Source organism: Gadus macrocephalus, chromosome 9 (genome assembly GCF_031168955.1).
Source record: "Gadus macrocephalus chromosome 9, ASM3116895v1".
NCBI lineage: Eukaryota > Metazoa > Chordata > Actinopteri > Gadiformes > Gadidae > Gadus > Gadus macrocephalus.
In genome coordinates, this window is record NC_082390.1 from 2,825,274 (window position 1) to 2,850,709 (window position 25,436).

Here is a 25,436-nt window from a genome sequence, read left to right on the forward strand (position 1 = left end):
ATAACATAATTAAACGGTTATTTGCGCCACAGCATTTGACGTAATATTTATTCCAGAAAAATATGTCATAAAAATCCTGCAGATCTGATTAAAAAAATTCCAATACATTTAAATAGTTACAAAAGGTAAAATAGTGCTGAAGTGTAATGTCAATACAATCGAAGATGCAAATTAATTACATAATTGAATTCTAATTAACAACCTAATCCATAAACAAATAGTCTCCTAGAGATTTGTAAACATCAACAGTATCACAAAAAGTTTCAGGTAAATATTAGGGATTGTGTAAACCAGGTGCGTGTAAAGATATTTTCAACCAATATCAGCCAGATGTGATTAAAACATTACAAAATCATGAAGCATTTGAAAAAAAAAAATATATATACATGTGCCATTTCCTACAGGTCGCTAAAATTTATCTGAATCGTTTCAAAATCTATTCACAATCAAAATCTATATACAGGTAGCTAAAATCTATATGAATAGTTCCAAAATCTATTCAAGCACCATGGCCTCCTTGAATGAGTCAATCCATCTGTAAGAAGAGAAGGAATATCGATTTTTTAATCAGGCAGTTAAAATAAATACAGACCACCATAAATCCATTACAAATCCATGACAACGTTACCTCTGGGCTGCTGGGATGTCGTCTGCCTTGAAGATGTAGAAGATGGTGTTTTTGTGGTAGAGCTTGAATTGCAGCTTCTGTGTCGAGTCTTCCTTCAATACGAACCCCAGCAAGGGCTGGCTCTCCAATGCAGCCACATTCTTTGGTAGGAAACAGTTTGTGATGTGAAAGATGAACCATCGTCATTAAATGAATCACATCTTTTTGTGTTTTTTTTTTTTTCCCCACAATCAGAACAATGGCATGCATGCACAGACCCCACTCTTTGTCAATAAAAAAAGGACACGCATCTGGGTACAAGAGAGCTTACCTCGCTTGCAGCATATGTGTACAGTACTTTGTCTTTGATGACAAACCACAGCCTCCGGCCTTGCTTCTTGTTGCCCTTTGACCTTTGCAAATAACCACTCATGGAGGAGTTGTCTGTGTTGGCGGAGACCTTTCAACCAAGGATGACGTATAGTTCAGACATACGCATACATACATGGATGCGCTACGTTCATGGTGGTCATTTGAATGATGGTAATGGTCACCTCTTTGAGGGCAGCTGGTATCCTCTTGTGTTTTCTGGAGAAGGTAAAGGCAGACTTGCTATCTGGGGATGGAGTGGTCGATAGAGCCTTCTCACCTGGTGATGGGAAAAGGGCGACTATCATGTATTTATGCATTTCGTTTAGAGACAAGTTCTACGTATTGTGTATGTACAACATCCCTGTACATATCTTTAATTTAACTACACGTTGTTATAAGGACGCATGTATTGGGAATTGAATTCAGCTTAAAGAAAAATTGCTTTACTGAGATCCCTATCTAAAGGCAACATGTATAACATAGCGATGGTTTAAACCGTTTCATCACAGCCGTAATTAAATGGATGCGATTGATGATCAACTTGAGTACAACTTACTGCTCCGCTGCTGAAGAACGACGAAGCACTGATTGCAAACACGTGCCAGCTGGTTCTTGAGATACTTTAGACAGTGCTTGTTTGAAGAACATGCTTGGCACACCACCTGATGAGATCATTCATCTTAGGTGAGCATTAGATGAATGTGTGCATTAACGTTTTGTAACAGCTGTTTGTTCGTTTGGGGGCCAAGCATTCATTTATTTCAGGAGTGGTTCAGCATGTATGTGATTCAGTCTAGGGGATTTGTATATGTTGTGTTTATCTTAAATCATTCTCGACCTCTCTTTAGTATATTAATAGTCAAAAAATGCCTTACATTTTATAAAATGTGTACCAAAGCAGGAGTCCAATTCCCACCAATTTTTGGACAAATTCTCAATCTTTTCGTAGCTTCTCACCTTTCCACAAGCGCGACAATGGTGTCTCCTCCACGTCAGGGTGAACTCACACGTGCAGATCATGCACATTGTGGCCCGTGGATCCGGGATCCATATGGGCGCTTTTGACCCTAAAGAAGCACCACTGACCCTCTCATTTTCCTCTGTCTGAATGAGAGAAAACAAGTATTTTTTATCCCCCTTGTCCCTGCACAGGACAATTGTGTGGTTGATGATCTTAAAGTGCCAATCTTAAAGATTTTCTAAGTAAATAAAAGTACCTATCACCGCATGAGGTAACACAATGATGAGTCAGCCTATGGCCCACTTGTATTTTCAGTATTATGAATGTAAAAACTAGGTTGCTTTGGCGACTACCGTTTATATCTCTGGTAAAAATAGACCACTTATCACTGAAGGTGTCGAAACTCAAACCTTGCGATTGCCACGTTAACGACAGAAATAACAGATAAGTGGGATTGTGTGTACTAGCAGTCGTCGGAAACTTGCCTCCTCTGTGCTCTTGCTCGAGATGAAGCTTATTTTCTTCTTGGTGTGGTCATTGATCGCCATGGAGATGGTCTGCAGCCAATCGTCGCGTTCCGCGGCAGAACTATGTAGAAGAACATAATGTGATGAGGGCAACCAAGCATGTGTTTTGAGCATGTATGCCCATCAGAGGGAGATTGCGCTGGCGTAGAGACACCTGGCTCGTACCTGGCTGACAGGATAAAGGACCGCTCCACACTCTCGATGTTCAGCTCGTTCTGGTGGGCCTCATGCATCGGTTTGCTAACCTGCAATTAAAAGCACCAGCTGTGTGAGTATCCTTATTGTGCCCAAGATAGATATGGGAACGTACCGGGATGCATAGGAATAGTGCGGTGTAGTAAAGGGCTCACCTTCATACCGGCTAAGGACAACATGTTGTTGAGTTTGAACTGGCCGGACTGAACCGGAGTTGTGTAAAGCAATGTGTCATTGAACTACGGAAAGGAAGCAGAGGAGCTCAGAATAGACTTCACTTATTTAAGTTCAGCGGAAAAACAAGAAAAGGCAAACATGAGGAAATTAAAAATAGACGTAGTTAAAAATAAAAACATTTACCAGAAAGAACATTCGTGGCTGCATAATCTTTCTGGACAGCTTCTTCAAAAAGCCCTCTTTCAAAAACACCTAAAATACGAAAATGGAGAAGTTCAACCAAATATCACAATGTTACTGTTACAAGACTGACCCATGAAAAAGCCACCACGAGGCCATTGAGAATGTTTTTTTGACTCCAAGCCGAAAGGTTATGGGTTTGAAGTAAATAACTCCTACCTACATTCTCATTTATGGAATCTATCAAAAAAATATTCACACTAAACCACTTGAAGCCTCATGGCTAAATGCTCATAAATAGTAGAGTACGCACCCGGCCAGGCTGAACGATCTCATGGTGGCCGTTCAGAATGCACTGAACTTGGATCAGCTTTTGGAAGTTATCCTGGTGGGAAAAACAAAGTGCATATCGGCAAACCGGCCCAGAACCACTGCGCAGACACATATTATAATGAGTGGTGTGGTTAAGCTATATATTTGATCATGGCTCACCCCTTGCTTCATGAAATCGTTAGCATGGTGAGCCACTTCCTTCACTATGACGAGGGCGGCTGTGTGGATACAATGAAGGTTTTACTTCGCACATGACCAATGCTATGGAGCTTATTGAACTCTATATGGACCTTACGTATGTATATTCAAGAGCAATCGGGCCCCTTTACCTTGTGTGTCTTTGTAATCTGCTGAGGCAGGGGGAAGGTGTTTAAAATAATCTGAAACATACAATGACGAGTGTCAGAAGGGTCATAGCGCCAAGGGAACATGCGTAACAGTTCCAACACGGGGGGTCACAATGGGACTGTATTGTGTGCGAAATTCCGTGAATGCAGTCGGAAATCCCAAATCCTGACCACGCGGTCTGCAGGTGCTTACATAAGCGGTCATTAAACAGTCCCCGGAGGAAGAAACATTCTTCACATTTTTACAATATCAGCCCCAATCCATTAGAATCCATAACATTTTCATCGTGGTACGGCTTAAGCTTGCTAGATCGCCAAATCTTTGGACTGCACTTCATAAATCCTGTATTATGAGTGTTGAGGAACAAGATTGAGTTTGCAACATTAACCACTAGATGGCAATGATCGCTCATTTATAAATTAAATATTAAAAAGCACAAAAACCTTAGCTACTGAATCATATTATAAGATATTTTTGTACCTTTATCCAATCTGTCATTTTTACCTTCTACCAGAAATACAATAAACACAATATGGGTTGTCACAGGCACCTGTGAGTAGGAGTTGATACTGGGGTATCCTCTGCACGGGTTTCAATAGGTAATGCCTCAGGGCCAGGTTTGCGCAGCGGGGACTGGCCTAGAGTGGAAAACACACACACACACACACACACACACACACACAAACGTCAAATCACCAGAGGTAGTTAGCTACCTAGCAACACACAAGCGGAAAGGAAAGGGGCCAAGCCTACCTCGAATTCTCTCACCACGGCCCCGAACGCAGAGTTCCTCTTACTCTGCTCTTCCAGTAGAGCCACATTCTTGTCAAACTCCCGGATATATGTGGAGTACATCTTCAGATAGGGCCCTTTCTTTACAAAGATGTCTGCCAGCTGGGAATTCTCGTCCCTGCAAAGAGACAAGTTAAAGATTGTGATTTGTATTAACATTTGCATGTTGTTTATAATCCTTTAGCATCGGCATAAATAAAAGTCTGAATACATATTCCTTGAAAACCAATAACGTGAATTGCGGAAATTTCCGAATTGATAAAGTTATCATCATGGCAACGAACATGCACGATTCGTATGATCTCAATGATGTACCAGTTGTGGACCCTCTGCTCCAGCTCTCGTAGAAGGTCCTGGTTCAGCTCGTAGAGCTGGGGGAGGTTGTACAGGATCTGATTCAGGAAGCGCTCCTCGATCACAGGCTTCCCAGCCTGATTCGAGGCCTTGGAGACGGCCTCACGGAAGTCCTTGAAGAAACAAGACACACAGACCACATACACGGCCAGGTGAGCAGGAAAGCCTCCAGGAGTCCTGCTTACCTTTATCCAAGAAAACTTTTGAACAGCAAAGAGGATGACACTTGAATCCGTGAATACACGACCAAAAGATAGATTGACAGAGTCAAAATAAATGGGCTTTGTTATTTAGAGGCATGTGTAAATTCCCTGAACTTCTCAACAGAGCTTGTCTCACACGAAAATCGAATTCAAGAAGCAGCAAAATGACTTCCAAATGGCTTAATGTAACAGCATAAACCACGGCCTGTCGTTGTGTTCTGACGCGTCAGCACTTCCATTCATGACTATTATCTCAAGGATATCAGAAACCAGAAACATGTGAGGGGCCGCAACAGGGTGGGGGGGCCTCTTTTCCGATGACGGGGAGGTTTTCTGTGGTTTACAGGGACGCAGATCTGAGAAACTGCTTACAGAAGCCGGAATAGTGGAAATGTCTGGAGGGTTAAAAGTATTGCCTCCCACTACAAGGCTGTTGGTTTCATGGTAGTCACACAAATCGGAGTTCAGATGTACTAATCTAAATAAAAATCGATAACGTGCGGAAATTAAGTCTCGCCGATTCCTCCCAACTCTTTTCAGTCGGCCAGTGCTATAAATATTTATAATATATATATATATATATATATATTGAATACATATATTTACTATCGTCACATCGTCGTATCCCTAGAAGGTTAAGGGCTTACATGTAAGGGGAACCAATGTATATAACCATCCTAGAACCAACAGCAATAACTAAATGTATTCTTTTAAAACGTTCAAACTTTAAATCGTCATGCGGGTGTGTTACAGTCTTTACCCTACCCCCTATTATATAGGTCAGTATATAAAATTAAATATAATATGACATGTCATGTAACATTATTTAAATGTCACCTGCATGTCAAGAGGGCTGATAGAAAACGATCGTGATGATCTTGTTCTTTGGAAGTACCTGTGAATTTGCATTATCAGCTGGTTCGACACCTACAACATCCGAGAGAGTACCGTGACTTTATGTCTTAATTCCTCCTAACCTTATAAATAACTCATCATTCCCACGCACTTTGAGGACCATCATCGCTGTCTGTTGACTCATCCTTCCCCATGTGACTCAGGATGTTAAAGATCCTAATAGAATGTCAGGAGTAGACTCCTCACTCACAGCAATGTCTCTTCCCGTCTACTCGATGGGATTTAATCTCATCTTTTGTAGACATTTACATCAACTTTTGACTTTTCTTTTGATCGGGCGATTTATAATAAGCTTGATAAACAATCAAATTCCTGAGAATGTTACGGTTGAAAGATGCACAAATAGACGGAGCACGGATTGTTTGTTGGGCTCTGGGTGAGATAAGGTCAGATTCTCACACCGCCACCAGAAGACGAAATCGGCCGGACTCATGTTACTGTTCCGGTTATACAACCAGAGAGTCTGGTAAGAGAACCACAAGGAATGTGAGTGGGGCTACGGGGAGACAGTGTGGAGCTGGGCCCACCGGCCCAAGGGTGTGGGCCCAGGTCCCCTGGAGCACCATAACCACACACATATGGAGGACCTCCAGCCATAAAGCCCTGCTCCGCATGAGATAAAGAAACACAGTGCTTCGGAACTCTGGTCAGTCAGCGTGTCTGCACTTCTAATGTCCTAGAAGTGATTTCACAGATCTCCTGCTTTTTATGAAAACATTGTTCTTGAATATAAATCCTATAAACAAGGGGCTTTGAAATAAATTATACTTACAATATGGAGAAGCTTAATGACATCCACAAACCTGTGAAAAGGATAGATCAAGGTTATAAAGTAAAATAATTATGTAAAGTAGGGAAATGAGGCAAATCATGTCCACCACAGAGCTCTTACACATTCTCCGAGCTCTTGATCTCCATAGCAATGTGATGGATCTTGCTCTTCTTCCGCCTGCATTCATTCTGACATGGGTAAAAAGACCAGTTTCCTTAGAGCCTGTTACAATACATTTTGGAACATGGTTGGGTAGAAGTGGACTCAAATGTATGCCCTAGGGGCTGGGACACTGTAATGGTCCGTAGATCAAAACCCAACCGAAAGAGATCAGGTTTGACACCCATGGCCTGCAGCCTTTAAACATTCCAGAGCTAGGATTCTAACCTCCATCCCTGCATCTTAATGACTTGTATCTGAATTAAAATGCATCTCCCTAAATAACAATCTAGAAAACAGCTTTAACTCGTTATAAACAAGCAAAGGTGTCAGGGAGCCTAGCCTGGACCAAGACAAGCTTTGAGGGATCCGCTATGAGGGATCAATCGACCACAAGGGTTGGACTGAATATCGATCGACTCTCTCACCTCCGTTTCGGCGGACGGCGCCGACACGTCTCTGCTGGAGGAGGAGCTCCCCTCGTCCTCCTCCTCGTCCGAGCTCTGAGCCATAATGATGTCATCGTCGTCCGAGGAGCCGTCTCCCTCCTGAGCCGCCTCGAGCTCAAAGGAGCTTCTGGTCCGAAAGAAAAACATCACGTAGAAACCACAGACGCGTCAAGTTAACGATCAGGAAGCAACGCAGTAGGTGGGGGGGGTTCAGTCGAACACTAAGACAACGTTCTTTTTAAAAGTTAAACGTTTAAATGTATGTGACGGTACAGCTTACTATTCAAAAAGGGACAAAAAATAATTCAATTCGGAAGATAAAAAAAATCATGGGCCACTATCACAGAAACGAAAAAGGAAAATGTCAGGCCGATTTTTTTCACATTTCCTGTTCAGAGACAAGAAATGACATAAGATCAGAGAGGAAACGCCTACGGGATGGGATGCAGTCATCGTTAATGTCACGGAGCACACGGAACCTACTCCAAAGCTCACAGGTCAACACAGAAGTCAAGCCAAATGATGGATACGCCTTGACTAGTACTTAGAGAACAACAGTACAGTGGAAGACAAACAGACTCACTATAAAATACGTGAAAAGAGCCTAAAAGACATTCAGGCCCAGGGCCCAACAGCAGACCCATTAAGCTGGTCTGTCTACAGCCGTTGCATGGCCACAGTGTCTTGTTTAGCTAACACGGCTTACTCCGGGGGCTCGCTGTTACCCTGTATGTCGCTAAGTGCATGTGAATGTTGTGAACATGTGATTTCTGTAGCGTGAAGGACAGAGAAAACGAGATATTAAGTCGCCACAATCGGTACTATTATGCAAAATATTATTGGGCGATCAGCATTTTTGCATGCACACATTTTTGAAGCAAGCTTCTGAACAGCCCTCACCAACCATCTGTGGTCGGATTTTGGTCCGTCTGTTCAAAGTTAAATCATTATTGTTGAAAGGTTTGTTTTTGTTTCTGTTGCTCAGTGAGCACATAGTTTTACTGTACGTCAAGAATGTCTTCTAATGGTATTCTCTTAGCAATCAGGTAAATTAATCTGCCCTGTTGGCTTGTCATGCATCATGTCTGACAGCATACAGGAGACAGGAGTTGCATTGCTTACATACAGCAAAGGGTTGCCCCAGGGCCGGTGTTTGCATTGTTTCCATGAGCACCGAATACCCCACTGTACACAGGTGTGTTGGTAATGACTAATCCCTAATGATTGCTTATACCATCCAGGCGACATCATTATAAAAAAGGTGTGGCAGCCAGACATTGTACCAGTGTCAATCCTCGTCAGACATTGAAAACATACCTGACATTTCCACCTCATCAGTTCGCTTCCCCCTTTCGGAGAAATGCCCAAAACTCAGTGGGAACACGTTAATCTCTAACTGCCTCGATGCAAAAACCGGTTTGCGCATGCAATGTTTTCAGCATGGTGGACCCATTCCGCGTCGTACCCCTGACCCTGACAGTGTTTGATGCCATGCTCTACCAGGTCCAGCTTAGCGTGCGAAGCACACACCGATGGGTGAAAGGCAGAGAGGGAGAGAGGCACAGAGACAGCGAGAGAGAAAGAGAGAGAGAGAGATGTAGACAGATAGGGAGAGAGACAGAGATATAGACACAGATAGAGGTAGAGACAGCGAGAGTGAGAGTGAGAGTGAGAGAGAGAGAGAGAGAGAGAGAGAGAGAGAGAGAGAGAGAGAGAGAGAGAGAGAGAGAGAAACAACGAGATAGAGTCAACGAAAGATAGAGACAACAAGAGAGAGAAAGAGAAAGAGAGGGAAAGAGAAAGAGGGAAAGAGACACAGACAAGAGACACAGAGAGAGCGATAAAGACAGCAGGAGAGAAAGAAACAGACTTGGAGAGAGACAGAGAGGGAGAGAGACACAGAGGTAGAGACACAGAGAGAGAAAGAGACAGAGATACAAAGGCATAGAGACAACGAGAGAGCGAGAGAGAATCCCAGGGGGATGTACCTCTCACTGCTGCTGTGCAGCTCTCGTCGTCCCTCCAGGGGCATGTACGGTTCCTGTTCCTCATAAATGTTGTCGTCGTCCTGCTCCGTGTGGGGCCATGCCGTGGACGGCCGCGGCCCTCCAGGGGACGCGTCGCCCACCATCTGGACGTTGATGTAGTCGGGTATCTCCTCGTAGTAGGGCATGTTCTCGTACGCAGCCTCGTCCCCCTCCTCCGGACGGAACTCGTCCCCGTCCACGCTTTGCTCCAGAGCGGCGTGCGGCGGGGAAGCCTTGGCCCCGGCGCCCCTGCGCTCCAGGTCCACGCTCTGCTCCGACCCGGGCGACGCCACGTCCCCGGGGCCCTGCGTCCCCATGGCGATACGCCGGGGGAACATCTTGAGCTTGAGGTCCAGCAGCCTCCGGAACGAGTGCCTCTTCTGGCCCTCGGACCGGGCCAGGTCCACCGCCGTGAAGGACTTGGCTCTCTGCTTGCCCGGGCTGGAGCGCGAGGCCTTGGGCGGCGGCAGGGCCACGGCGGCGGCGGCGGGCGAAGGAAAGACCCATCCCGGCTTCTCCGACGCCGGGGGCGACGGGAGCCTCCGGGTGGCTCTCCCGTCGAGCGAGTCGTCCGAGTGGGAGAGGTCCCGTTTCCTCTGGTCCACCGCGGGCTTCCCCGCCTCCACCTCTTCCGTGGACCCCCACGTCCGCGTGAGCTCCGTGGGCGCGCTGTGCCTCTGGGGCTTCTTGGGAGGATCCTTCAGGCTTTGCATCGGCTCCCGCCGGCTGACACCGCCGCCCTCCATGGCTGCGAATGTGTCACCGCTGCCGGGGGCCGGTTGGCTCTCGGGAGGCGCAAGACGGGTGTAGTCGGTACGATCGGACTCCAGGATCCCCACGCCGTCCTCCTTCTTCTCCTCGTCGTCGTCGTCGTCGTCGTCGTCGTCCACCGAGCACTCCATTTCAAGGACGGGGTCGCCCCAGTGGAGCTCCACCTCCTCCACGTCCTGTGGGAGCGGGCACTGGGCAGGTGCGGACAGGAAGGCCTTCTTCCTGGGCGGAGGGGCCGGCGGGGCACAGCCTCTCTGCCCAGGCAGACAGGGGTGCGTCGTGGGCCCGCTGACAGACGTGCTCAGCCCCGGAGCAGGTGCAGCGACAGAGAGAGAGCGGTGGCTCTTCCTCTCCGCCGGCCCCGTCGTCACCTCCCTGACGTGCGCTTCCCTCCCGCCGTTCCCCGCCCTCTCCTCTGGCTCCTCTTCCACCCGTTCCTGGCGAGCGAGCGCGGCCTTCCTGGGTTTCCGCGGGACAGGGAGGGGCTCCCCGCTGACAGGCTTGGGTCGCTTGGGCAGCGGAGGGGGCCCGCGGGGGCAAGAGGTCGCCTCCAACGCTGGCGCCGCTCGCCCGGCCTCGGCCAGAAGTACGCAGTTACCGTTGGCCTCGTCGCTCTGCGTTCGTCCAGGCGGAGGGCGTCTGGGGGTGGCCACGGCTGGGCCGCAGCCCTGTTTGTTTGGGTGGTGCTTGGGGGATTCTTTGGGTGTGTCCCCCGCGGGCGATCGAACGAAGGGCGAGAGCCGGGCGCCGGGGGCGGACGGCTGAGGAGAGGCGTGGATCGTTTGGTTCTTAATGGCGTCAGTCGTGTAGTCAGGCCTCAAGCCGGCTCTAGCAACTGGTTTCTGGCCCTTGGTTTCCGCCAGTCTACCCTTGTCCATGGCGGTGCTCACGATGCACTGGCAGTTCTGCTGGCTACACAGGCAGATGGGGATGATGTAGTCCCAGTCTGGCTTTTTGTTCTCCAGCTGCACTCTATTATTGGAGTTCAGGAGACCCACGTTCCTCGTCGTGCCGGTGTTGGCCAGCACGGTCGTTTGGCTGGTTAAAGAGAGGGGGCTTGACTGCCTGGTGCTAGCGGGTTTAGGGAGGGTGGGTTTAGGCGCCAGGGCTGGTTTAACCCTCTTCTGGGGGCCAGGCGAAGGGTGAGGGAAATCATTTTTTCTGAGGTGAGCAGGCGTCATCCCTGCGCTATTGGGCTGGAGAAGCTTTGGTTTAGGGGCCAACGGGGGCTTCTCCATATCTGCAGAGTGTAGAACGTACTTGATTATTGCATGATAAAATATCCTGTGTGCTTAACCTGGGCACGCACACAAAATTGACCATCAAGGGTCTATGCATGCCTTCCTTATCATGTTTGATAGAGTATTTTAAATTCCTTTCCAATCCAAGTATTGTGGCAGATATGCCCCCTAAGAGAACGCCCATTTGGAAGATCTATTATATTCTACGAATATTTTACGGTAAACTGGCATGTCACGTGGCATTTCCTCAGCATTCTTTAATATTAATCCTGTTATTCACTCATTCAACGGAGAGAGGGTGCTGAGAAAATTGGCGTCTTTGTGCGAAAATTAAGACCCCCATAAGCCCCATTCCCTCACTAGTAAAGTATATGTTAAAAATCTACATCATCGATATGACTTTCCATCTCCATCAAGCAGCAAGGGTTTATATGTCAGATGTTATGCATAATGAAAGAGTTGTTTTTCACATATCCCAAATTGCTTCCCTACTTAATTTGATACAGCAGGCCGATAGGTCCATACATTCAGAATAGGTTTAAGTGTATAAAGCAAAATATGGTGAAAGAGCGTCGCAATTGGAGACAGTCAAGACAGTGTACCACTCATGTTAACAATATTCATTGTGGGACTACTTTTAACATCAACGGACAGAAATAACAACTTTGTAAAGCGCATGATAAATGAATCCCGACTCTGGCAGCGTTTATAAACCCCAGACGAAGAGTGTCTTCCGAAGGCAACATTGTAAATATTTACAACTTGGGATCAGCTGATTGACGTAATCACTTTTGGTTAAATGCCATGTAGAATAGGCTCCTCACCTGTGTATGGCTGCTTCGGATACATAAGTCCTCAATGAACGTCCAGGTTGGAAATCAGTTCAACGGGAACGATACATTCTCCAGATCCTGACACATTTGTAGCTATAACTTCCAAGTTTCAATCTTTCCTCCAGCGTTAATTGTTAGCGCAGCACTTTGGGATCTAGTAGAGCGAGATAACTAGTTGACATGTAATCCCAAGCACACTACTCCCCTTCTCTTGACGGCAGTATCCCAGAGCCAATCACGTTAAGGTTTCGTCCTGTAGTCCAACAAGATACCACTAGAGGGCTCTAGGGTTCAACATAATGACGTCCAATGTAAGAAGTTAGGTTTTTTTATTTAAATTGTATTGCATTAAAAAAAAAGAAAGGCTATAACAAAATAGACAATCTAAGAAGTCATAGAAAATAGTCATGATTGCACAGATATCATCAAACTTAATGCATAATGCATGCCCTGGTCTTAATATACATTTTCCAGCTAGTCCTACATCTGTGTGTGACATCACCTGGTTGAGCAATTGCGTGATAGTTTGTGATGTTATAATCGCGATTTCAACATAGTTTCCTTTTATTGCACAGGAAATAACAAATGATTTGATGGCTCACAATTCCACATCCTCAACCCAAAGTCACACGCTCTGCCCTGACTGACAGCTGTAGCACACCAGTTTATTCTTTGGTCATGTGGTACAGTAGACATGGCTGGAGATGTTTAGTGTCTGACAAGAGGAGTAAGATGGGCAACAGGACTGCGTTTTATCGTTCTCCCGTCCTGTTGGGGTGTCCTCTGATCTTGATGGCTTCTCCTGTCCACAGCACAGATGATGACACAAAGGCATAAACTTATCTGAGGTCGAAAATAAAGCCTTACATTACATTTTCACTACATTTGGGGCATTTAGCAGACGCCTTAATCCAAAGCTACCAAAAATAAGGACATTCGTCAGAAGAAGGTGAAACAATATATCGCTGTCGGTAGAGTAAAGATGCTCATAGAACCAAATGCAAAGCACTAACAATCACTAGGATAAAATGCTACACAACTAAGCACTATAACTAAGTATGACATACGATAAGTGCGTACATTAAGTGCCAGGACGCACATTATTAAACTATTTATTAAACACTTGAATGGGTTATTATAGTATACTATCACCTTATTTAAAATCACATTATTTATAACGAAGACAACACAGTATTTGGTGTACATCTTACAGGAGATCGGATCTTGAGTCGCCGTGTGCCTCAGACGCGTTTCGCTGAGGTCCAGGGAGGTCGACATCGGCCAGGACTCGAGAGTGGACAGCGAGTCTGCGGCCACGGAGCCCTTCAGCTTAGCACTGTGAAAGGAGAGACCGCCGGGTGAACGAGGAGACCGGCCACGGACCTCCACGCGTAAGCTGGATTCTTGCGAGGGCACAGCAGGTATTCCGCGTCACGACAGAAATAACAGGAGCGGTAAAATCATTCAAAGAGCTTAAAAATGACATGAGAACAAAATTATTTAAGAACAATAAGAGAAGTAGAAATGTCAATGCAAAGATATGTTATCGATGGATGTGGTGACCATCGCTGAAAGTATGCGCTACATTATTGAAACTAAACATGTGTATGTATAATTTACCATTATATAGAAGGGTCTGAAATTACATGAGTCTCCAATATGTTCTCTTAAACAGTGTTTGCATATTATACCACGATGCACGGCCGAGAGTACCTGATCTTGTAGTCTGCAGGGAGACTCAAGCCCAGCCTGAAGTCCCTTCTGCTGGTGGAGATCTGTCGGTGGAGGCTCCTGATGGAGCCGCGGGAGCAGTTTGGGACGTGGTCGGCAAACAGCAGCTTCCCCCTGATGTACATCTGGGAGAAGAACAAAGGAGGCTCTTATTTCAACCATTCATGATTTAAAGTTTCATTGATTTTTTTTATTTTTTTTAATTCGAAATTAAGGAAACTGTTTGCGCATGAAATCCAAATAGGAACAAGATATTTGTATCTGATTACATAAATTGTGCCTGTTGTCACACACACACACACACACACACACACACACACACACACACACACACCATACACACCACACACACACACACACACACACACACACACACACACACACACACACACACACACACACACACACACACACACACACACACACACACACACACACACACACACACACACATTGTTGGCAGACTATTGTGTAAGGGTTATATCTCAATCATGGAGGTTATCCACAAATGCCGTCACTCTGCTCGCTCAACAGTGGGACGTTTGTGGATTGCAAGTGTGGCATTCCACAACAGGAACCAGAGTATCCTGTTCGTCATCACGGCCGTGGCCATTTCAAAATCTCTGCTCAGTGTGTCAAGTTTCACCTATTGTGTTGAGCCCCGTCAGAGTCCTACAGCTCGTGTATATTTATAATCATAAACTGTATAATGTTCAAATTGTTTTGCACACATGATTTAATGTATATCCTGTATTGTCCCCCTTTCTTTCTAGTTTTTAGTCTGCGGTGTCCGCAAAACAGCATTTCACTGCAAGTATGATCAATGGACTAATACCGTTTTTTAATCTTAAATCAATCAGTATAGTTATAGCCATCAGGTCAAGACATGCTCACAACTTCCCCTTGTAGAATCGGCCATTTGAAGAAATGGTTCGAAGAGACTGAGCAGTACCGTGTAACATTTAGGCGAGCTGCACTGCCCTCTAGTGGTACTCGTCCGTGTGTTCATGCGCATAAATCAACAGACAGCTGCTGCTCTTAAAGTGGCGGTTGACGCATGCTAACCAGCAGTGTGCCAGGAGCGACGCTGTGGCGGATCTGCAGCAGGCTTCTTCTGGCCGGGCCGGTCCTCCCTGCGGACACCTCGTACCTCACCAGGCGGAAAGAGTCCATCTGACACTGAGAGGGAGGGGGGGAGGGAGGGAGAGGGAGAAACGAAACGGCTAATTTGCATTCCGTTTACGTTTCTGGACGATTAAACCCTGGGCCCTAAACAAACACAGATGTACTGTGTGCTCCAATGAGGATGCGTCACATGTATATCATCATATCATGGTGTGCATCGGGCTGAGCTTAGACGACCAATGTACAATGATGTGTGTCTTTTTTTGTTCATGTGTTGACATATAGGTTGACAATCATTTTTTTTTACGTTGACAGAAAGTACCAAGAAACGTTGCACATTAACTGTAGGCCTGCTCATCTCCAATACCTGCTCTTTAATGACATCTATAAAAATGATAATACATAATGACATAACACAGACAGACAGACATAGATATCTACATATAACGTATGCACGCTGGGTGCGTATGGATGGAGGTACGCCTCTAGAGCAGCTACAGGCCCCCCCCCCCCCCCCTCCTGTGAAGCACAACGTTAGACCGGGTACCCCCCAGCCCACTCGCCGGCGATTCGAATTCGCCCTGCAGAAGGGTCTGGAGAAGAGCAATACATTTCTTTTTACTTCCGATACGTTTCCTCGGGGGCCAATCACCAAGCTGGCTTCCCCCCCTGGCGCGCTATTGGATGAATTAACACAATGACGACAGGGAAGCGACGGCAAGCAGCCAATCGCGTACAGTCATTTAAACTAGGCCCGTTGATCACGCCTCTTGTGCTGAAGGAAATGACAGCAGCCTCCCCAGACCGACGTGCAATCTACGATTGAGCTTGGTCCGGCAGTAGCCAGGCCCCGACGGCGTCCTACCTGAACGCATGGCGCGCTGCGTCTCCTGCTCCGTCTCCGGTGGAGCAGCTCCAGCGCGTCGTCACGGCCGTCGGGCGCGGTCACACACACCACCAGGACCTGCTCGCCGCGGGGGCCCTGGCCCCGGACGAAGGCGTCGTACTCCAGGTCCGTCACCAGCGGCATGGGCCCCGAGCTGCAGCAGCCGCAGCCACCGCCGCCACCGCCGCCGCCACCGCCGCCGCCACCGCCGCCACCACCGCCACCGCCACCGCCGCCACCACCGTCGCCACCGCCGCCCTGGGGCCGCCCGTCCCTCGCCGCGCCCCCGTCCCTCTGCAGGGTCGCCCGTAGCAACGCCGGACACGGGCTAGAGGGGGTGGGCACGGGGGGGTCCGCTCCGTCGGCTGGAGGTCGCGCCGGGCTTCGGGGGATGATGAACGACCTGGTGGCGGCGGCGGGAGGACATGGAGGTTACCGTGGTGACGGCTCAACCACATGGAGGGGGGGGGGCCTCCTCCATTCTGACCTGTGGTCCCGTAATACATGAAATCCCCCTCCCTCTTTCACCCCCCCTGTTCCCGCCTCGCTCCACTCTGCTGCCGAATAAAAAGGTGAATAAAAAGGCCGCTCAATTGAATAACAGACAGGCAGAGCTGCGGTGGCGACTGCTGTCCTGGCCCAGCGGCGGCGGCGGGTCTTACTCCAGTCTGATGTTGCTGTGGACACGCAGGGCTCCGACCTGAGTGACCCGGGACTCCTCCTTCACCGGTCTCCGAGGTGTCCTGGACGCACAGGAAGGGAATAAAAAGGACACGCATACCACAATATGTATGTATATTTTTTTTTAACGTTTTTTTTTTTTTTATATATTTTATCCTTTTTCTTCTAGAGTCAGATAGACACGAAGGTACGGGAGATAGAGGAGAAGACACGCAATGGAGGACTACGGGCAGGAATCGAACCCCGGTCACTGCAGTAAGGACTGGGCCTTAATATATGCGCGCCACCATTGGGGAAACCCCACGCACACAACAACATAACACACAACCATACGGAGCTCAAGCTAAGCTAGAAAGATATATTTTTCATCTTAGATCACGCCCAGAACAATCAGATACTGATATAAACGCTAAGCTAACACGCTAACAGTGGAAAGAGGCTAGCCAGCACCTTGGCCCCTCCCAATCAATCAATCAATCAATCAATCAATCAATCAAAATCTCTTATACAAGACGGACCTGGCCCAGTCGTCCCGCGTGGAGGCACGGAGCAGGAAGCCCCCCGCTGCGGAGAGGTGTCTGGGCGGGTCGGCTGTGGGGGGGTGGCCCGGCCGGGGGTCTTCCCACCCCGGGGGCTTGAGGGAGGGCGGGGCGGCGGGCGCCGGGCGCCGGGCTCTCCGCGGGGCCCCTGGCAGCCGCTCGATGTCCGGACACCGGAGCCCTGGAGGGGAGCGGGAGGTTGCGCGTGAAAACATGACAGACGGACGGACGGACGGACAAGGAGCGCCAGCGCTGACCGTGAACCGGATCCTTCCAGAACTATTCGATAATGTCGCGTGTGCAGGACAATTTATCTCTCTCCCCCCCCCCCCTCCCTCCCCCTCCAACCAAATTACCCTGGGAACGGTCTTGGGCACTTGGTGCAAGTGTGTGACTTTTGAGAACAAAGTATACCTCGGCACGTATAGCGTTACCAAGGTTGTGTACGGGGACGCGGTGCAGGGCCGTGTTCACCCCCAGACGAACATTGGAGGTTTCTGACCTTCATCCGGCCTCCATCCTCTCCCTGAATCCTATCGCGAAATGGTAGGAGACATAGCTTGCCTAACGAAACCCCCGTAGATAGAGAGATAGCCGGGGCGCCCCCGCTGGCTCACCCGGATGGGGCGTGCACCATTAAGGCCCAGTGCTAACCGCAGCTACCCGGGTTCTATTCCTGCCTGAGGTCCTTTGTTGCATGTCCTCCCCTCTATCTCCCTCCCTGGCTATCGCACTCTATCGTAGAGCGTAAAAATGCAAAACATGGTGAGGTAGCTTAAACTTTACTACCAGAGCCACACCCTCACTCACACCAAATTGGACGAGCTCATTCGGGAGAAGTGAGGGATAGGTGTCTTGCTCGACGACAACCCAATACTTAGGCCCAATCCCGTTTCTTTGCTCACTGTCTCAACCCTACATCTCAACCCTAACCCTAACCCTTACCCTCATAGCTCATGCTCATTGCTACCCCTAACCGATCCCCTACCAAATGGGACGACCCTACCCTGTGACGTCATCATGGCCTCCCCGTGGCCCCCTAGTAGATAACCAGACCCCTGGTAATGTTACAAGAGACAGACTGGCTGCCATTTTCTCGGGCAACGAGCAAGACCCTTAGAGGAGCCAGGGTTCGAACTAAGTTAAGCTTTTTAACCCATCCGGGAGCCGGTGAACACACGGGGGCACACCAGAACACCCGGAGCAGTGGGCAGCCGCAGTGCAACGCCCGGGGAGCAGGTGGGGGTTTCAGGTGCCCTGCTCAAGGGCACCGCATCACCTGCAACCTTCCTGTTGCCGGAAAACCTTCTTGAGCGACTGCTACGCCGTACATCAACGTACATCAACGTACATAAACGTACACAAACGTGCATAAACAAAGCCCCCGTCTGTCAAGGCCCCCGGCTGGCCAGCAGCCAGGGGGTTAAAGGGGCCGGAGACCCCGAGGTCGGGAGAGTACCGGTGGATTGTGTACCGGTAGCGATGCGGTAGAACTCCAGCCAGTCGTCCAGCGTGTTGCGCACCTTCCGCTGGAGCCTCTTCAACTCCCTCTGCAGCTCCTCCACATGGCCACTTCCTCCTCCTCCACCTCCTCCTCCTCCTCCCCACACCACCCCTGGCCCCTCCAGCCCCTCCAGCTCCCCCACCATCTGGAGCACCTCCTGATGGCGCGGGGACGCCTGTCGTACGCCATCGTGTGCACGGATGAGATCACATGATGGGTGGGGAGGAACATATGGCGTTTAGCTCGGGGTCCTCGCCGAAGGTGACTCAGCGCTTGCCTGTGAGGGGAGAATTCAGGGACTCCGGGACGAATCAGATGTAGGAGAAAAGGTGGTTCTTTTGTTTGGTCAGGTACAACTACTCCCAAAAGGGAGATTAAAGGTTGTATCAGCGATGTTCTGTTGGCCCCTCCCGTTCATGTTTCGTGCATCCAGTAGAAACTATCATGAACGCAGCGCAAAACCCCACAACACCCGCCCCTTGTCGGTGATTGGTTGGAATACTATTTATTGTGGTTTTGAGTGGTTGTTAGTACCATTTGTTTTTGTGTACGATCTCGGAGCATAAGCTGCCTACAGAGACGCGTTTGACGGCCTGCTTATGAGGCGGGCAGCTAGCGGATCGTGAGGAAGATCAAATGAATGCGATCATTTATGTTTCGGCCTAGAATCGCTGATACAACCTTTATTGAAGGTCAGAAATAAAGCCCATTTGGATACTAAAGAATAGAGTGATGCATACTGTACGATAAAATAATCCACTTAATGGTATTGCTTTGTAACTGCTGTGACATCAGCATCGTCGTCCTGATCACATCACAAAAGAACGAATGAAATGGTCTCACGGTTTGGACCGGCGGTAGCCTGCTCTCTGCACTGTGCCCAGGAACCCTCCTCTTTGGAAGCATTGGCTCCTTGCGGGACATTAACCTCTGGTTGGGCTTCACATACACCTAGAGGATTGCAACCCACATGATTAAGGATTAAAACCGCTTGCAATCAGAATACCTGGAGATACTGTTTGTCTGCTCTTGGTTCACTCAGGGTATTGTTGACGGTACCGGGTCTGTGGGCGGGGTCATGCTGGACAGGGCCGAGAGAGGAAGTTGGATCGTTTCTCCTTGACACTTGAAGCGGAGCAGGCCAGAAGTGCCGTTCAGTAGTTTGACAGAGATTGAATCTGAGACCTGTGGACACCAAAAGAAAGGTAACGAAAATGGGAATGTGCTTGAGAATTGCATTTGTAGCCCACAATCTATGCAGGAGCTTCAGGATACCCAATGTTTTTTTTTTAGGATAACATCACAAGGTCTGCGATGAATCATTGATATTCATTTGAAAGTCATTGATTATTCATTGATTTGATTTATAGTGCTTCTGATACACGTATACGTGATATCTGAAATGCCAGAAGCCATTGTGAGACTATTGTATTTATTGTTGTCCGTAATCATCCATCACTAAGACACATGGCACACGCCTTATCTCCGTACACAATACCGTATCCTATCATATAACATACTATAATAGGCTTTTGTTGGCCACTTGGATAGCCAATGGGCTGGATTACAAGTATAGTTGGAGTGGGGTCCATAGAGGTTTAATTTGGTCTTTGTTTATTGGTTCATTCAACAGGATTTGCAGTTGTGAAAATATCTTCTTCTGCAGCTTAAGCCAAATTATAAGTGGAAAGAAACACAGATTTACCCTCAACCCTCACCTGTATGAGAACCCTCTCCTTGGAGCCCGAACCTCCCAGCCAGGACCACTCTTTGGTCACGGTGCCGTCCGGGCCACAAAGCTTCCCCCCAGCTCGGTCCCAAACAGCCGAGACGACCCCACTAGAGCCAAGAGACACGACCAATAACTGGCTGAACTCATAAACTCGAAACGTTTAAAACTTGCGATGTTTGTAGTACAATGTATTGAAGCGTTGTATAGACAGTGTTTCGGACTTTTGTGATGAAGATATGTTTTTTGTACTGCAGGTGTGTTTATATGTCTGTGTATTGTTATTTATTTTATGTGGACCCCAGGAAGAAGAGCGACCACAGCTGTGGAAGCTAACGGGGATCACTGAATAAAGATAACTCGAGTCCATCATCCACTCTGTTCAGATATACAAATCATAAAAAGCAGGGAAAGAGGCTGATTGTTCACTGCGCTCTGAGAGCGCAGTGAACAATCAGCCTCTTTCCCTGCTTTTTATGATTTTCCTTTTTTTTTTTTTTTTTTGCCTTTTCCTGTTTTTTAGGACGGAGGGGGGGGCGGAACCTGGGACTCACCTGACGGCGTGCGTGGCGGCACCGCGCCCGAACGCGGTCATGCTAGCGATGACCGCGGAGCTCGGGCGGTCGCTGAACACGTTGGTGTAGAAGCCTCCGCAGGGCAAACCCGACCCGGTCTGGCACACCGCCACGCCACCGGACGGGTAACTGAGACGCCCCCCCCCCCGCTAAGGGTTCAAGGGGGTCAGACGGAATGGCACGCACATGCACATGCACATGCACAAGCACATGCACAAGCACATGCACGCCCGCAAACACACACACAAGCGCTGTACACACATCGCTCTACGCTGAACTGTTTTGAATAAATATTTTGTGAATATAACTTTTTTTATTTGACCTAATTTGATCCATTTCTCCTTATTGCACCGTGGTCGGGAGACAAACGCAATTTCGATTCCTCTGTTTGTCTGGTACGTATTTCGGAAATCGCCAATAAAGAAAGCTGGCTTTGACTTTGACTTGAGCTAAACTTGAACAGTTTGCGGAGGTTTGTGCGTAAAGCTTTTCTCACGAGCGAAAGGATACTAGACGACCGAGGAGCCGTCCGGGGTTCCGTAGTGAAGTTTCCGTTCGGACGGGTCCTCTCGGGTCACCTGAGGGATCTGGGGCATCCCATTGACGAGGACGAAGGGGCGCTGCTCGTCTACGACGACCCTCGTGTTTCTATAGTGGGACCGGACCGCCCCGTAGTGGCGGACGACGGGAGGCTTGTCCAGACCTCTCTCTCGGTCTCTGGTGGCTTGCAGCTCTCTGTGTGACGGTGGGTTCAGTCAATGTGCTGAACGAGCTGCCATGGGATGTGATTGGATGTGATGTAGAGAAGGCTTTTGACGGGATGCATAGGAGCATGGCTTTAACCATCCATCGCAGCACATTTAGGCCCAATCCCATTTCTACCCCTTACCCCTTCCCCTTACCCCTCGCCCCTTGTTTTGAAGGGGTAAGGGGTAGAAATGGGATTGGGCCTTAGACTGTTTCATATCTCCAGATCTAAACCCTATACCTGCTCCTTAACAACATGTATCGAAGACCCCACTATCTATTGCTTCGGCTAGAAGGATCTGCTCAACAACAAAAACAACAACAACAAAGAAACGATAGGCAAAGCACGACGTTGCGTGAGTCGAATGACTAAAGGCCCCGAATAGCATGTTAAAGTAGAAACACGACGCAACACACTACAACCCTGGTGTTTCAGCAGGGGTGGCCAGCGCTGATGGAAACGTCGTGCCGCCCGACTCACATGGGTATCCGGGCGCTCTGAAGCCGCCGGAGCACCCACTGCCACACGGCACTCCGCTGGGGCTCCTCGTAGCACAGCCGCGCGGCCTCCACGATCCATCCTGCACAACACACACGGCCGTCAGTCCAGCCGCAGGGGGGGGGGAAGGATGGATGTAGCGGGGGCACGGCCGGTCTTAACCAAAGCCAGTGCCCATCTCAAGTGTTTGTCACGAATTGCGTTTTATCTTGCTTATTTTGGCTATAGGATTCAAATGACACGGTCAAGTGTAGCATGGAGATGGATCGTCATCAGGTAGACACCATACCTTGGTCCTTGCAGATCTTTGAAGACATGGAGAAGCTGATGCTGGAAGAGGCATTAGCTGTGGGATCACAAGGGGATAGGTATGAATATTTTAGGGGACCCACATATATTAAAACACCCACCTTTCATTGTTGGTTGAGGAGGCCATTGCGCTCCACAATACTACTGAGCATGTTAAGACTGATATGGATCTGCTTAACTGCTTATCGGTAGGCAGCACGCATTGCACCAGCTAGGGCTATACATCATATTGTCCCATAAGATAAACTCTCGTCACACCAAATGTGCCCTCTATCTCAAATAGTTTTTCCCCTTTGAATTTGTTTATCGTATTCCCAAAGCATGTTTAGTGACTTGTGTGAAATATATGTATCTGATCGAAGAACTTGCTGTGCTGTGATGTGATCTCTGCCTACCTCTGTCTTTGTGTGCGTCAGGGGAAAAAGCCCTCGTTGGCAAATCTGGTCGCGGTTTTACTTTCCTCTCGAAGGGAGGTTTTGGGGAGGACTTCTTCTTTTTCAGTTTTCTCACGCTCTCTACGATGAGCTCCTTCGGCGTATTCCTATCGGCCACTGGGATATGTGATTTCAGATTCAGAGTGTGTTTTGCGCAGTCGGCCCCTTGAAAGGGACTTTTCCCACTTAACACAACAGCGGTCAGATCTTGTGACGAGCAGTTGAGGATGTTGACGACTCCCCGTGGAATACAGCCCTCCTCGGACCACTGGTACCAGGAGAGAAGGGACTCCAGTTCCCCCAGCAGCTCAGGGGCAGCATCCTTATAGGCTCCCAACGGATCGACCACTTTCTGGTCTGGGATCCTATCACAAACGTTTGATTCACCGTTGACCGTGTAGTCTTTATTCTTCCCAAATGACCCACGTGACTGTGTATGGGCATTGTTCTCGTCGTCGCCTTCTTTAGTAAAACATAGTTTGTTCCTAGAAGAGCTAGAAGAAAAATGAATTTCAGAAATGTTAATTGTAGTCAATACATGAGTGATACAAACCAATTTTAAAAAGGATAAGACAATTGGTCACAACAAGGTCATTGCTCGTTGTAGTTCACCTATGCACTGTTTCTGCCCAGCGGGCACCTTCGTCGGCCAAACTAAAATGCAGAACGCGCGTCCCCGATGATCGATCCCGCGCTGTTGGCTGGAGATAAGATGCATTTATAGACCTTATTCAAAAGTAGACCTACTATAAGCACACAACTTACTTCATCTTTGAATTGCGAGGGACTGTCCTACCTGGTCAAAGAAGTACAGCGGTCCGGTTTTAAACTCTCTCCGTGCGCCCAGTGAAGACATGATTACCCCAAATGCATCCAGTCCTTCAAATACCTGGACCCGAGTCCGGATTTCGACAATATCGTAGACCTACCCATATGGTTATGAAACAGAAACGATGAATTCTGTGTTGTAATTTCACTTTGACCTGAAACGTCCATCAGTTGTATCGGTGTTGCTTGGATACAGTGCGCCCCGCCGCTTTCCAAACGCCCCGGTAATAACCACACTACAAGTGATCTCCGCAGGACAGTAGCCTATATCTAATGTCATCGAGTAGCGTACATTGACATAAAAAAAACACTTTGCTATCACAGAGAAACGGCTTGTTTAGAAACATGAACATACCCTGCACACTCTACTGCGCGGCCCAGGTGCGCCTCGCGGTCCGGTAACCGGAGACCGTGCTGGGAGGTAATTGGAAGGGAAATGTGCCTCAGCACGGAGAAAGTGGTCATCCTAGCGTGCATTGCAGCATCTGCAGGTCATCTGCAGAGGACGTGAGAACCGCAAAGCCGTGCTAAATTGATTATTTGCATTTGTAACTGCATGCATACACGAGACATGTATCGTAATATATTTCATTCATTCGTTGGATTGTCATTGTGTTTTGTGTCGTGTTTTAAAGAAAATACAGAATAACTGATGTCCTATTCGGGGCCAGTTGTTGCGTTGTGATAGTTGTAGACCATCATTGGCTGGGACCCCTCCAGCCTACTGGCTACACTTTCTGTTGTGACCACTGGAGGCTCCGAGCAGCCGGCGTCTGCATCACTTCAGCTGTCGGTCGCAGAGGATGGCGGAGCTACTGTCCCAAGTGGAGCCTGAACTTCTCAACGGGGTCGTCCCGACTGAGGAGAGGGGAGACGGCGACGCGTCGGAGTCAGTGAAGAAAAGGAGGAGGAAAAAGAAGAAAAGCAAGACACTCGCTCCAGGTAAGCGAGACACATGCGGGTGAAGAATCGTTGAGAAAAAATAGCGCAATATTTGTCCCCCTCTGGCTACACGAGAGCATCAGATATGCGGGACGGGACCCCTGTCAGCGAGAGACTATGATCCATCGGAAAAGTGAGATGTTCTTTCTTCCCCGAATGAGGACGTACAAACCAGGTTTTTTTTCCACGCTGACAGTTTCTCAAATAACCACATCCTTTGTTAATAATATTATACGATATGGTTGCAAACTCTAATAAATCTGTTAAATGTGGTGCATTCTATGCATCCCTCATAGGCCTAATTGTAAAAAATTATGTGAGGGGAAATGTCCACAGTTTGGTGCAACAAGATCACAACCACAGTCGTGTGAACAAACCAAAAAAAACATTATGTACTCGCTGAACGATGATCGACTTGTATTTGCCTCACCACGTAAATACCGTTTCATTTCAAGCACGAGTTATCGAATTGGCCCAAAGTGCATGTGGAATGTTTTACTACAAAGCGCGGCCACTGAAGGTCTCGTGACATAATGCTGCAAGGTACACGTGTCCTTGAGGTGATTGATCCCCAGGTATAGGAAGTCATTATGCGTCGCGCCTGCCAACTTGTGAACACAGTTGATGCACTTTCTTTAAATGTTTCCCAGACAGAGAGCGTTGACTGGCATTTCTTTTAACTGTATTTGTG

General features: G+C 48.2%; 4 protein-coding genes across 7 annotated transcripts in view; 1 reads left to right on the forward strand and 3 right to left on the reverse strand.

Moving 5' to 3' along the window:
* Positions 1-35: 35 nt before the first annotated feature.
* Positions 36-12,727, reverse strand: LOC132464075 (FYVE, RhoGEF and PH domain-containing protein 6-like). Of its 3 annotated transcripts, none has more exons than XM_060060246.1 (21): positions 12,208-12,727; positions 9,333-11,382; positions 7,324-7,471; positions 6,857-6,924; positions 6,737-6,767; positions 4,808-4,959; positions 4,454-4,610; positions 4,251-4,338; positions 3,682-3,732; positions 3,512-3,570; positions 3,333-3,404; positions 3,023-3,091; positions 2,818-2,901; positions 2,633-2,712; positions 2,426-2,528; positions 1,937-2,083; positions 1,536-1,641; positions 1,162-1,256; positions 939-1,067; positions 629-768; positions 36-535 (listed from the first exon to the last, which is right to left on the reverse strand). In XM_060060246.1, exons 1-21 carry the CDS (start codon positions 12,230-12,232, stop codon positions 496-498), a joined length of 3,894 nt encoding a protein of 1,297 aa, XP_059916229.1. In that variant the 5' UTR covers positions 12,233-12,727; the 3' UTR covers positions 36-495. The 3 variants fall into 3 exon arrangements, with proteins under 3 accessions (XP_059916229.1, XP_059916231.1, XP_059916230.1); XM_060060248.1 differs by having other exon boundaries at positions 37-535; positions 7,324-7,468; XM_060060247.1 differs by having other exon boundaries at positions 74-535; positions 1,937-2,079; positions 2,422-2,528.
* Positions 12,728-13,122: 395 nt separating this feature from the next.
* On the reverse strand, positions 13,123-18,832 carry LOC132464920 (uncharacterized). Its single transcript, XM_060061553.1, has 9 exons — positions 18,653-18,832; positions 17,158-17,359; positions 16,621-16,701; positions 16,183-16,361; positions 15,440-15,456; positions 15,013-15,126; positions 13,930-14,072; positions 13,428-13,552; positions 13,123-13,133 (listed from the first exon to the last, which is right to left on the reverse strand). The coding sequence occupies exons 1-9, from the start codon at positions 18,825-18,827 to the stop codon at positions 13,123-13,125; spliced, it is 1,047 nt and encodes a 348-aa protein (XP_059917536.1). The 5' UTR covers positions 18,828-18,832.
* A 567-nt stretch (positions 18,833-19,399) lies between these two features.
* On the reverse strand, positions 19,400-23,912 carry LOC132464078 (uncharacterized protein C3orf20-like). 2 transcript variants are annotated; one of them, XM_060060252.1, is made up of 10 exons: positions 23,772-23,912; positions 23,588-23,676; positions 22,937-23,469; positions 22,522-22,578; positions 22,215-22,314; positions 21,497-21,721; positions 20,966-21,115; positions 20,401-20,521; positions 19,742-19,867; positions 19,400-19,633 (listed from the first exon to the last, which is right to left on the reverse strand). In XM_060060252.1, exons 1-10 carry the CDS (start codon positions 23,829-23,831, stop codon positions 19,400-19,402), a joined length of 1,695 nt encoding a protein of 564 aa, XP_059916235.1. In that variant the 5' UTR covers positions 23,832-23,912. The 2 variants fall into 2 exon arrangements, with proteins under 2 accessions (XP_059916235.1, XP_059916236.1); XM_060060253.1 differs by having other exon boundaries at positions 19,501-19,867.
* Positions 23,892-25,436, forward strand: part of LOC132464079 (methionine aminopeptidase 2-like) — an 11,801-nt gene continuing 10,256 nt past the window's right edge. Inside the window, exons 1-2 of the mRNA XM_060060254.1 lie at positions 23,892-24,027; positions 24,128-24,745. Of these exons, the coding sequence (XP_059916237.1) occupies positions 24,607-24,745 (139 nt within the window). The 5' untranslated portion in view covers positions 23,892-24,027; positions 24,128-24,606. The remainder of the gene's footprint in view (positions 24,028-24,127; positions 24,746-25,436) is intronic.